This window comes from Camelina sativa, chromosome 11 (assembly GCF_000633955.1).
Source record: "Camelina sativa cultivar DH55 chromosome 11, Cs, whole genome shotgun sequence".
Lineage (NCBI taxonomy): Eukaryota > Viridiplantae > Streptophyta > Magnoliopsida > Brassicales > Brassicaceae > Camelina > Camelina sativa.
Window position 1 is genome coordinate 34,447,202 of NC_025695.1, and position 13,927 is coordinate 34,461,128.

The 13,927-nt window shown below is 33.8% G+C and overlaps 3 protein-coding genes across 3 annotated transcripts; all 3 read left to right on the forward strand.

Moving 5' to 3' along the window:
* Positions 358-2,025, forward strand: LOC104725125 (probable inorganic phosphate transporter 1-3). Its single transcript, XM_019232427.1, has 2 exons — positions 358-764; positions 873-2,025. Exons 1-2 carry the CDS (start codon positions 364-366, stop codon positions 2,023-2,025), a joined length of 1,554 nt encoding a protein of 517 aa, XP_019087972.1. The 5' UTR covers positions 358-363.
* LOC104725126 (probable inorganic phosphate transporter 1-3) lies at positions 5,256-7,608 on the forward strand. Its single transcript, XM_010443730.1, has 3 exons — positions 5,256-5,352; positions 5,749-6,160; positions 6,261-7,608. Exons 2-3 carry the CDS (start codon positions 5,760-5,762, stop codon positions 7,432-7,434), a joined length of 1,575 nt encoding a protein of 524 aa, XP_010442032.1. The 5' UTR covers positions 5,256-5,352; positions 5,749-5,759; the 3' UTR covers positions 7,435-7,608.
* LOC104725127 (probable inorganic phosphate transporter 1-6) lies at positions 8,632-10,690 on the forward strand. The gene is made up of 2 exons (XM_010443732.1): positions 8,632-8,681; positions 9,045-10,690. The coding sequence occupies exon 2, from the start codon at positions 9,073-9,075 to the stop codon at positions 10,624-10,626; it is 1,554 nt and encodes a 517-aa protein (XP_010442034.1). The 5' UTR covers positions 8,632-8,681; positions 9,045-9,072; the 3' UTR covers positions 10,627-10,690.

The following is a 13,927-nucleotide window of genomic DNA, read 5'->3' on the forward strand; positions in this document are numbered from 1 at the left end:
AACGGTCGAGAAGGTTAGTATATATACAGATATTTTACTTTTAACATCATCTTTAGAAGCTTATATAAGATAATGTAGTAGACTAGTAATTTAACATGTTGTCTCCTAAGAAATCTTTCAGAAAAGAAACAAAAAAATGTTGTCTCCTAATTAAAGACATTTTTCTCGTTTGTCTTTCTTAAATGACCCTGATAAAGAGTCAACCTAGTTTTTACTCCTATCCGACCGGAGGATCAGAACGTCTTCATATAACATATTAAAACCCTATATATATAGTATTACATACACACATATAAGAAAAAAATATATCATCGCAAAAGTTTAAAGTTTTGTGCGTGAATGCAGGGGAGACAAAAACCTGAGATGGCCGATCAACAACTTGGAGTGTTAAAAGCACTAGATGTTGCGAAGACGCAACTATACCATTTCACAGCTATTGTCATCGCCGGTATGGGTTTCTTTACGGATGCCTATGATCTTTTTTGTGTGTCCTTGGTCACCAAGCTCCTAGGCCGCCTCTACTACTTCAATCCAGAGTCAGCAAAGCCTGGCTCCCTTCCCCCTCATGTTGCGGCTGCGGTTAACGGCGTGGCCCTCTGTGGGACCCTTGCTGGTCAGCTCTTCTTTGGATGGCTCGGTGACAAACTTGGACGGAAAAAAGTCTACGGTATCACTTTGATCATGATGATCGTGTGCTCTGTTGCTTCGGGTCTCTCATTCGGAAGCCATGCCAAAGGTGTCATGACCACCCTTTGCTTCTTCAGGTAACCCACTTATGATACGCATCGTTTATCAATAGTTTTATAGTGGCTTTAAAGGGTCAGTCAGGTTTCGACCTGATGAGGTCTAAAATATTAAACGATTGTTCGTAGGTTTTGGTTGGGATTCGGTATCGGAGGTGACTACCCTCTTTCTGCCACAATCATGTCTGAATACGCTAACAAGAAGACTCGTGGGGCTTTCATCGCCGCCGTCTTCGCCATGCAAGGCATTGGTATCTTGGCTGGAGGTTTTGTGGCACTTGCAGTTTCTTCCATTTTCGACAAAAATTTCCCATCGCCCACCTATGAGCAAGACAGGTTTCTCTCAACTCCCCCTCAAGCTGATTACATTTGGCGTATCATTGTCATGTTTGGTGCTCTACCTGCTGCATTGACCTACTATTGGCGTATGAAGATGCCTGAAACTGCTCGTTACACTGCTTTAGTCGCCAAGAACATCAAACAAGCCACACAAGACATGTCCAAAGTCTTACAAGTGGAGCTTGAGGTTGAAGAAAGGGATGATGACCCCAAACTCAACTATGGCTTGTTCTCCAAGGAATTCTTGAAACGCCATGGGCTTCCACTCCTTGGGTGTACCTCCACTTGGTTCTTGCTTGACATTGCCTTCTACAGCCAAAACTTGTTCCAAAAGGATATTTTTTCGGCAATCGGATGGATTCCAAAGGCAGCCACCATGAATGGTATCCATGAGGTTTTCAAGATTGCTAGGGCACAGACACTCATCGCGCTTTGCAGTACTGTTCCAGGTTACTGGTTCACAGTCGCGTTCATTGATATCATGGGAAGGTTTGCAATCCAACTAATGGGATTCTTTTTCATGACTGTGTTTATGTTTGCCATTGCCTTCCCTTACAACCATTGGATTAAACCGGATAACCGTATCGGTTTCGTGGTTATGTACTCTCTCACGTTCTTTTTTGCCAACTTTGGTCCAAATGCAACCACTTTTATTGTCCCTGCTGAGATCTTCCCAGCCAGGCTAAGGTCTACATGCCACGGTATATCAGCCGCGACAGGGAAAGCTGGAGCCATCGTTGGAGCCTTTGGGTTCCTATACGCAGCTCAACCACAGGACAAGAGCAAGGTTGATGCTGGATACCCACCAGGCATTGGAGTTAAGAACTCATTGATCATGCTTGGTGTTATTAACTTTATTGGTATGCTTTTCACATTCCTCGTCCCTGAGCCCAAGGGCAAGTCCCTAGAAGAACTTTCCGGAGAGGCTGAGGTTGATAAATAATCATGCTATCATATTGTTTGCTAATTCTTCTTTTATTGATTTTTTACTTTCTGTGCCATGCGTGACGTGAAAGTTGTGATATTGTAATCTGCAACTCTACTTTTGTTTTTCTGTGTGACAAATTGTAATCGATCGATACTTGGTGTTCATTATGGTATTGATTAATTTGTTATTTGCTTCTATAAGACGCAATCAAGTCTATCTTTAGTTAAAACTAAGCATATAAACTATTTTTATGTACATATGATCAAAGTCTCCACTTATTTACCTTTTTGTTGGAAGAAATAAATTACAAAGCAAACAATGAATCAATTTAAACCAAATAATATTTTATTTTTTGGTATCAGTTGGATCGGTCGATAATCAATCCTTAAATTGGCTGTATATATGTATAAAATAAGATAACAACTATGTAAGTCCACTAAGACAAGAACTTGTATATTAAATCGAGTATATCTGCATATGCCCTCGCGAATATCCTATGTTTTGCGAATATGCTTCATTTTAATAATGATTTTGACTTTTGCTAATAAATAACTTATCTTCATGACAATATATATCCAGATTGTCACTCCTCAAATGTCAGCTATTAGAGTTGAACGATTCGATTCGAGTACCCGAAAACAAAACAAAAAAGTACATCGATTTAGAAATTCGGAATCTTTCTGACTTTATATTGGTAAACTATACTATTACTCCTTCGATTTTTAGTTATTTTGAGATTTTTTTTTTTTGAAATATTTAAGTGAAAATTCACTAGATTGACACAAATTTGGGTAAAATAACTCAATAAACTACTATCGTATCTCATTTCTAGATTGATACAAAGTTTATGTAGAAAGACCAAAACCCCAAATTTTTATTTTAATTAAGTTTTATATTTAAAATATTAGTTCAACTGATTAACTTTAACAAGATTTTGCTTTCTGTTGAAGTTGAACGATATTATAGGAGAACTAATTGTTAGGGAGTTAAACAACAATTTTACGTAGAAAATTGAAAGATTGAGAACACTTAATATGTTTTTTTTTTTCTAGAACACTTAATACAGTATGTTTAACTTCCTCATTTGTAAAACAATGAAAAAAATTATAAAAACATATAACTTAAAGAAGCGGTGAGATTAAGAATTTACAACACTCATTATATTGATTTCGTTAAATGAACTTTTATATATCTTTAAAACAATAATTGCAAAGTCAGAATCAGACAGAAATATATAAAAACTATATTTGTTAGCGTGAGTTTTCGGCTTTCAATTAAATAGGTAGAGGTCAGTTTATAATATGGTATACCAGTTGATTGATGTAAAATATACAATGCAAAACTGGTATACCATATTTTTTTGCTATTTCTGAAAATTTATTTTTGCTATCTTGAAGTCCTATGACCCAACTACACAAACATTGGCAAAACTAGGTATTCTGGTGCTAAGGCATCTTCGGTAGTACTCCCCCATGGTTAATATCACCATGGAAAAAAACTTGAATTATGATGTCTTCAACCACTTGAGCTACCATAAATTAGGGGGAAACAAATATTATACCAACTCATAATTTTTTTTTTCTCAATTTGCAGGTGCAATGCATCTTCGTCAACTCATAAATACAATATTCCGATTTCCAAGAATCCGAAATCATCAAAATACTAGAATTAGAAATTTAATATTACAAATGGATAGGTTCTAATTTGAAAGTTGCTCATATTTCTATATATTTATTTAAGCAATATTGTTAAAAATTTAACATTACTTTCATGTGGCATATTACAAAAATATCATTTTATTTTAATTAATTTAAAAATTAATAAAAAAAATTTATATTAGTTTATAAAAATAATAAACTAATATTTTTGAAATTATTTAACAGATTTCTTTTATTGTTTCAGAAATTTAAGGAAACAATAACAAACTATTTAGAACAATTATTAAACTTAATTTTATTTATAAAACTAAGATTAAATAATTTTATCCCTGAATCGTTTAATAATGATATATATATTTTAAAACTAAGATACAAGTCTACAACATTACTTATATTTTTAAAATATAAAAAATTATATCTAATGTACTAAATATTTTTTCATATTGCACATCAACGTAATGACATTTTATTAAAATCTAAAAAATCGCAAATTTTATATTTTTATTCAATATTGTATATACAACTAAAAAAATAAATTAAAAAGTTAAATCGAGATTTCTAAACATAACCGCTTCAATAAGGGTTTTAGTTCTGGACAAAATATCTGGATCTGATATGTATCCGAAAAACCCGATCCAAACCTGTATCCAAAGTTTTAAAATACTCAAACGGGTATCAAATCTCTAAATCCAAAACCCCGAATCCGAATCTGATCTGAACCGAATCCGAACGGGTACCCAAATATACCCACAATATTATTATATGATAATAATATATTAGTAATATTTATAATTTTAATAATGTAAGTGTCCAAAAAATTCATATTTTTGGCTATTTAGATATTTTTGAGTAAACTATTTTTTAGTAAATTTGGATAAAAAAAATACTCTAAATTTTTAGTTGGGTATTTTTGAATAATTTTGAAAAATTTGGATACTAAAATTTGAGTTTTGAGAACTTTGGATAATCCGAATCTAAAATACTCGATCCAAACCTGACACAAATCCGAAGTCTAGAAGTATCCAAACAGGTCTTCTACCTCTAAATCTAAAAATCCAAAAATCCGATAGGAATCCGAATGGGTATCCGAATGCCCAAGCCTAATAGATTTTATTTTCTTTTTAAATTTACCAAATTTATATAATTCACGAGCTTAAACATTGTATTATGTACTAAGACGGATTAAAATTAAAATATGAAAATAAGTAAATTAGATGTAAAAAATTATTAAAATATATAAAATAAATCAAATAAAACTTTTATTGTTATTTTTGTAATTTGATAATTACAGTAAAACTTACGTAAACATTTTCCCTTGCAGTAAAGCACGGATAACCATCTAGTTCAAATTGTAAAACTTATAATAATCTGCATATGGTTAATCATGTACGTCCAATTTAGACTATAAGACAACAGCGTTTATTTTGCCGCTTAAAACCAATCAATTATTGACATAAAAACCCAAATGACTTACAAAATAGCAAAATAGTCAAGAAGAGAAGCAGGCGATCACGTTTGCTCACATCTCTTTCTCTTTTTAGAATACTCTATTATTTTTTCTATTTCAATGTGCTTCGCAGTCTTCTTCTCTATAAATTGCCAACATAATTGTTCATTTCTTGTCACCTACATATCTTCTCTCTTTCTCCCTAGAAGTTCTTAATCTCCTTCAAAGCTGGTTAAGGTGAATAATACTTGCCTTCGTTGATTTATTTTTAATAACTTATCATGTTGGTTTTATTAATTTTTCTTCTTAAGATATAATATAAACTACAAGACAGTTTTTTAGAGCTTTTGTTCTTTTACAAAATTTTGGCCAGAGCTACGGGCGGATGCGGCTGGGTCTGCGTATCCACGCCGTGTCAGAGTGTAGTTTTTTCTTTTTGTCTTTTTTAAATAAGTTCTAGGAGACTTTTTCCTATCAAAAAAAAATTTTGGCCACACCAAAGGTCAAATCCACTGTTCTTAGAATTAACAGGAAAAGAAAGTGCCATAATATTTCAAAAGTAATAATTAAGGATATTTTATCGGGACCATTGATGACATGAAATATTGGATTATTTTTCTTTTTTTATCACAGAGCTCAAGGCAATGGCTGAACAACAACTCGTAGTGCTGAAGGCACTCGATGTTGCGAAGACGCAACTTTACCATTTCACGGCGATTGTTATCGCCGGTATGGGTTTCTTTACTGATGCCTACGATCTCTTTTGCGTGTCCTTGGTGACAAAGCTCCTTGGTCGTCTGTACTACTTCAATCCGGCATCAGAGAAACCTGGCTCACTACCCCCTCATGTTGCGGCGGCAGTCAACGGTGTGGCCCTCTGTGGAACCCTTGCTGGTCAACTATTCTTCGGATGGCTCGGTGACAAACTTGGACGAAAGAAAGTTTACGGACTCACTTTGATCATGATGATTGTGTGTTCTATCGCTTCCGGTCTCTCCTTCGGAAACCAAGCCAAGGGTGTCATGACCACTCTTTGCTTCTTCAGGTACAATCCAATTATAGTATCATACACACACACACTTGGTGAATCAATAAATTTATCGACTGCAACGTGAGGTTTTAATTTTTTAACTGGTTATGTATAGGTTTTGGCTTGGATTCGGTATCGGAGGTGACTACCCTCTTTCAGCCACAATCATGTCTGAATATGCCAACAAGAAGACTCGTGGGGCATTCATCGCAGCCGTGTTTGCCATGCAAGGTATCGGTATCCTGGCCGGAGGTTTTGTTGCACTTGCAGTATCTTCCATTTTTGACAAGCAGTTCCCATCACCAACCTACAAGGAAGACAGATTTCTCTCCACGCCTCCTGAGGCTGATTACATTTGGAGAATTATCGTCATGTTTGGTGCTATACCCGCAGCCTTGACCTTCTACTGGCGTATGAAGATGCCTGAAACTGCTCGGTATACCGCCTTGGTTGCCAAGAACATCAAACAGGCCACACAAGACATGTCCAAGGTTTTACAAGTGGAGCTTGAGATGGAAGAGAGGGCAGAGGATGTCGTTAAAGACCCAAGACTTAACTATGGCTTGTTCTCCAAGGAATTCCTTAGCCGCCATGGTCTTCCCCTTCTCGGATGTACTTCTACTTGGTTCTTGCTTGACATTGCCTTCTACAGCCAAAACTTGTTCCAAAAGGATATCTTTTCGGCTATCGGATGGATCCCAAAGGCAGACACCATGAACGCCATCCACGAGGTTTTCAAGATTGGTAGGGCTCAGACTCTTATCGCGCTTTGTAGTACTGTTCCAGGTTACTGGTTCACCGTGGCATTTATTGATATCATGGGAAGGTTTGCAATCCAACTTATGGGATTCTTCTTCATGACGGTGTTTATGTTTGCCATTGCCTTCCCATACAACCACTGGATCAAACCAGACAACCGTATTGGATTCGTGATTATGTATTCCCTCACCTTTTTCTTCGCTAACTTTGGACCAAATGCAACCACTTTCATTGTCCCGGCTGAGATCTTCCCAGCCAGACTAAGGTCCACATGCCATGGAATATCAGCCGCGACAGGTAAGGCTGGAGCCATTGTTGGAGCCTTCGGGTTCCTCTATGCGGCTCAATCACAGGATCCAAAGAAGACGGACGCAGGTTACCCACCGGGTATTGGAGTCAAGAACTCATTGATCATGCTTGGTGTTATTAATTTTGTTGGTATGCTCTTCACATTCCTTGTCCCAGAGCCAAAGGGCAAGTCCCTCGAAGAACTCTCTGGTGAGACTGAGGTTAGCCCGGACGAAAAATAGTCACTGATTTGTGACAATGAAACTAATTGTATTTTTCTATTTTTGATTTCATTATTTGGAGTGCCATGTTTGGTTTTGTCTCGTTTAATTTGTTTGGTATGATGTTTACAAGAAGTGGTGTATCCTGCATATCTATGGTTTAATTTGTTGAAATCTTTTCAACAATTTTCGAAATCGGCTCAACGTTCTCGTCCTGGATTGGAGCTTCCTCCTCTAATTGCAAGGCTTAATTAATATATATATATATATATATATATATATATATATATATTTTCTCGGGCCTCATTTCATATTTATTTTTCGGCCTCACATTTTTTTTGTTTCTTCTGAAATTAGAAGATTAAACCAAGTGTATCTTCTTCAGGCGTTAACAGGCAAAAAAAAACTTGCGATTTACAGCCCATTAAGGCATTAACGTAACGAAGTAAATAACCACCATTCCGTGAAATAATATATCTATTTAAAGGTTCGATATTTTTTTTTAATAAATACTCAGGGGTGGACCGGATGGTCATGGTTTCTATGCACAAATTAAAAAACATATAATTTTATTTAATTTACCTCTTTAATATAAAAAAAACCATTAAATAAAATTAATTAAAACATAACGTAAAATATGATTGGTCAAAAAAATTAAATAATTTAACTTGTTGCATAGAAGAAAGTTGAAAACATTATTTAAAATGAAACACATTTTTATTTGCTAAACATCACTTAAAGTGAAGCGAAATGATTAATATATAACATGAAATTGTAAATTTCAAGATATATTCATTGAAAATTTTGAATTTACAAAATTACCATTGGTGTAAAATTACTGGAAATTATTTACTACAAAATGATGTATATATAACTAAATATTAAGTTTTCGTTAATGTGTAAAAACTCTAAAAATATATATCATATTTCTTTTACTGGTAACATTTGTTGTTTGTAATTCTTTTACTGGGAATATTCTCAGTAATCTTTTAATGGTAATATTTGTTGTTTGTTAGAATCAACTTTGTTAGAATGGATCGCAACAAAAATGATTAAATTGTCTTTTTTTATATATAAAATTATGGCATTATGCTCTCTTAATTTTCCACTCTCGCGGTAATTATATTCTTTTTCTAAAAGAATATGCCATTTGTGTTCTCATTTTCTTGTCTATAAGATATATAAAGCTATAAAGAATAAACCCTAACAATTAATCTTCAACAGTAGTCAGCCAAAAGCAAACGAGTGTTTCGAGATCTCCCTTGTTGGTAATCACCTTCGTACGTCCATTATATGTAGTTATAATTTCGATACATATATTTGTTTGCAACTATAGTCAGATGTTTCTTTACGGCAACTAATTTGTTCAATGAATCATGAATGTTGCATGAAAGAACCATGGCATGATCTTTCTGTGTTAAATATTTTTTATCGCATTTTTTCAGTACAAGTCTCGAATCTCTAATTTTTTGGAATAGTTTGTTGATAGTTTTGATTTCCTTAAATGTAGGCAGAAAGATATTGCTACTAAATTCGAAATCCTTATAAACTAGAATTTTGCTACTAGTTTGTTACAACAACTTTCTCTATATATGTTGTAACAGTTCTTGTCACTTTTATTTTATTTTCAGAGTTAAGAGAGCAGAACAAAATATCGCCATGACTAACGAAGAACATGGAAGCATTTTGAAAGCTCTTGACGCTGCAAAGACTCAATGGTACCACGTCAAGGCGGTGGTAGTCTCCGGTATGGGTTTCTTTACAGACTCATACGATCTCTTCGTGATATCCCTCATCACGAAGCTCCTTGGCCGAATCTACTATCAGGTTCCTGGCTCATCCTCTCCCGGAAGCCTCCCTGACGGCATCTCTGCGGCCGTGAGCGGTGTGGCCTTCGCCGGAACGTTTCTCGGACAGATTTTCTTCGGGTGTCTTGGTGACAAGCTCGGACGTAAGAGAGTCTATGGTTTGACACTCTTGATCATGACCATATGCTCCATTTGTTCTGGTCTTTCCCTTGGAAATGACCCAAAAACCGTCATGGTAACTCTCTGCTTCTTCCGCTTCTGGCTTGGGTTTGGCATCGGTGGTGACTATCCACTCTCGGCTACGATCATGTCCGAGTATGCCAACAAACGTACTCGTGGAGCTTTCATAGCAGGTGTTTTCTCTATGCAAGGAGTTGGGATCCTTGCCGCAGGAGGGGTTTCGTTACTTGTCTCGGCTCTTTTCGAGAGGAAGTTTCCATCTCGGGCCTATGTATTGGACGGTGCAGCCTCCACCGTCCCACAGGCGGATTACGTGTGGAGGATCATCCTGATGGTCGGCGCCTTACCAGCTCTCTTGACGTACTACTGGCGGATGAAGATGCCTGAAACCGCTCGTTACACCGCTCTAGTTTCCAAGAACGCTGATAAAGCTGCTTCCGATATGACCAAGGTTCTCAACGTGGACATCGAAGCCTCTTCCGCGAAGCATGACCAAGCTAGAGTTTCCTCAGACGAGTTTGGTTTGTTCTCCAAGAAGTTCCTTTGCCGTCACGGCCTCCACCTATTCGGAACAGCCTCCACATGGTTCCTCCTCGACATTGCTTTCTACAGCCAAAACTTGTTCCAGAAGGATATCTTTACAACCATTGGATGGTTACCTCCGGCAAAAGTCATGAACGCACTCCAAGAGCTCTTCATGATCGCTAGGGCTCAAACCATAATCGCTTGTTGCAGCACCGTTCCTGGTTACTATTTCACTGTCGGTCTTATCGACAGGATGGGACGGTACTGGATTCAGATAATTGGTTTCGCGATGATGACCATCTTCATGTTCGTTTTAGCTATACCGTACCACCATTGGACCTTACCAGCTAACAGGATTGGTTTCGTGGTTTTCTACTCTTTGACCTTTTTCTTTTCCAATTTTGGACCTAATGCAACTACGTTCATTGTCCCTGCTGAGATCTTTCCGGCTAGGCTTAGGTCGACTTGTCACGGTATCTCAGCCGCATCAGGTAAAGCCGGTGCGATGGTTGGTTCATTCGGGTTTGCTGCTTTGGTTAAAGCTTTGGGGATGAGTAGGACGTTATACATCATGGGTGGTATCAATCTTGCTGGCTTGCTTATCACGTATCTTACAATCCCGGAGCCTAAGGGGATATCACTTGAGGAGCTTTCCGGCGAAACTAAACCGGAGACAATCCAGGAGAAGATTGTTATTTAGAAATTTAATTATTTTCCTTTTGTTTTGCTTGTTTATCGGATTTTGTTAGAATTATTTTGTGTTTTGTCAGATTTTTAGATTTTATTTTTGCATTCAGTTTTCAGACGTTTTTTCTTAATTATGTTTTCATTAAACAGTTTATTATTATAAATAAAACTGCTATTAGACTTTGATATCCAAAGCAAAACAATAAAAACATATAACATAATTTAAATATATATCATATTATATAAAATTGGGTTTTGAAAGTTAGCCATTAACAAGATTTTGATATGTGTCAAGTTTATAAAATTTTGACATGGGTAAAAGTTAATATTTAATAGGAGAAAAATATGAGATTACAACAAAAACAAAATATTTTGTTTTAACAATATTAATAATGAAACAATATATTTATTAAAAAATTACAAAAATTAAAAGTTTTTTAATAATTATAAGGAGATTATATATATATATATATATATTTTGCAAAATTTAAAATTATAACATTATTTACCTATTTTTTAATTTTATGTTATTAATTCTACAAAAAAACTAGAAATGAGATTAAGAAAAATATACAGTTAATTATTAATTTAAATTTTGTGAATACTCACTTCTATATAAATATAGATTTTCTCATCATTTCTATCTTACAAAATACTTCATTGAAAAATATTGCTTTCAACTTTGTTCTATTGGTAAAACTTTTTTAAAAGAAAAGGAAATTTTTCTTATTTTTTAAACAAAAAATTTCTCCTACTTTCTCTTTTTTTTTTTCAGTTTGTATATGTAAGATTAATGTATTAACCAAAAATAAGATTAATATATGCGTCTTCTTTTTCGAATACTGTATTTTAAAATTTAATGTAGTATTTTTAGATTGTTTTATTTAATTATTTAGAATCCATATATTATCGTGATTCTAATTTACTATTATTTCTTTATTTATGTCAAATTATATTTATTTTTTCAACCTTGATTGGTTGGTCATAGACCCTTTTGGTGCAACCATAATTGTTACCATTCATTCAATCTCAGAGGGAGATAAAGAATAGAAGCTCATCAACCTAATGGTTAGATAAAACATGTTAATCAAATACAAGCTTACAACAAACATAGATAGATTGATTGATAAACATAAATTGTTGTTGATATATCCATAGGAGTTCGGAAACTGTGACACCCTGGTTTGCAGATAGGTTTAAAAGAATTGATTTGGCCACCTATGTCACCAAAGTGAACTATACTTTTGGATCAAGGGTTATGAGAAAACTCCAGAATTAAGCATGCTTGAGCTGAATTAGTTTCAGGATGGATGAATTTTCGGGAAGTGATTGTCGGAACTGTGCGAGTGAGGACAAAATATAAGAAAAGATCATATGGTGATTTATAAGGGTAAGTATTTAAAGCCTCCCAAACGTAACAAACCGATCGTCAGATATGGGTGAGCTTAAACTAAAAATAGACGTGGGGCCCACTGAGGAAGGTGGCCCCATGGATTGGGAGTGGACATGGCGCTCACTAAGCAAGGTGGCAGTCGGGGCGTTCCATATACAAAGGCTACATCATGGTGTGTCAAAGATACTTTCACGAATACATTAGAAAATTTAACATTAGTTATTATCAAAAAAATTTATGACGTTAGAAAATGGTCTTTAGTTTCATTGGTAGCTGGGGCAAGCTATTTTGAGATAGCTAAAATACATGAACATGTTCTCTCTACACATCAGGAAAGCAGAGCCGATGTTCTCTCTATGGTGGAGGATGCTTGACGCAAGGTTATCTTCTCAAGGGAGGAAGGTCGAGCCAAGGTTCTCTCCATGGTGGAGGAGGTTAGACGCAAGGTTCTCTCCATAAAGAAGGAGGGCGGAACCGAGGTTCTCTCCATGGTTGGTCATACACTATTATGATGTTACATCATTGATTAGTATACTATGTAATATCTTTTTTATTTAAAATGTTTTTTGAGCCAATAATTTTAGTATTTAAAAAAACTATGCAAAAATGAAAGTAAAAAAACAGATAATAGTTTACTTAATGTGTTCATACAGACATTTTCTAGGTAGTGGTAAAGAATGTATTTGTAACATACAATATATTTAGGTGTAAAAAATACATTTTCAATGGTAACATACATAAAAGATTTGTAAATGAATATAAATCAGTATATTCTTGCAAAAATAAAACTTATCAATAACGTTATTTATAAAACTTTAAACCCGCACATCGGACGGATCCTTATCTAGTATACTAGAAAGTTACCCACGCGATGCGTAGGTTATAAAATAAAATGTTTTGTATGTAAAATAAAATTTTCATTAAATTATATATGAAATGTACATGATATTATTTATATATGCCTTATAAAGAATATATATATATATATATATATATATATATTACTATGATATCTTTTCCAAACTAAACATTTTTGTGGAGCGTGTACATCAAAATGATTATTAAACTAGATTAAGACCCTTGCTAGAGCACAAGTTGAAATTCATTTTATTTATATTGTAATTTTTATATAAAATATAATTTATGTAATTGTTTTTATTTTTTTTTAGATAATGCAATAAAATCATACGTTAAATATGATGGCTCGAAAAAAAAATATTTTATAAGTTTTATATTGTTAATGATTCTAGATAAGTATTCGTGCTATAACACTGGTTAAAATTTTTTTTTATACGAAATTTTGTATATTTTATATTTTAAATAAAATTTTAATATGTTGTATTAGTTTATGTATGTGAAGTTATTCCAAAAATGTATATTCTACATCATGAATTGAATGTCATTATAAGACATAATTTTGTAAATTTTGTTTTTAAAAAGCTAGTTATTATATTATGAGTTTTATAATATATTGTTATACTTTTTTTTAATATACTTGGGTTCATGAATTTTTTTTCATATTATAGTGACATATTATTGACATTGCTATAACATATCATTTTAGAGTGTTTATAGTTTCTAACTTTTATATCAAGTTTCAATAAATTAAAAATATTTTAAAATAAATTATTTAAAGTTTAATATGTTATATAAAATATCAAATTCAACAAAAAAAATATGAAATTGAATTTAAATATTCAAATTTTGATCCGTTACTCAGTAAAATTTTTAATTCAATTGATATTATTTTTAAAGAATAATATTACTAAAAGTTGAATATTTTATAGATTGAACAATTTATATTTGTTTTTAAAAATTAACTTATGGTATATCCAGAAATAAAACTATTTTTTAATTATAATAAATAATATGATAATTTATTTGTTTCACAAAATAGACTCATATATAAAAATGAGATGTG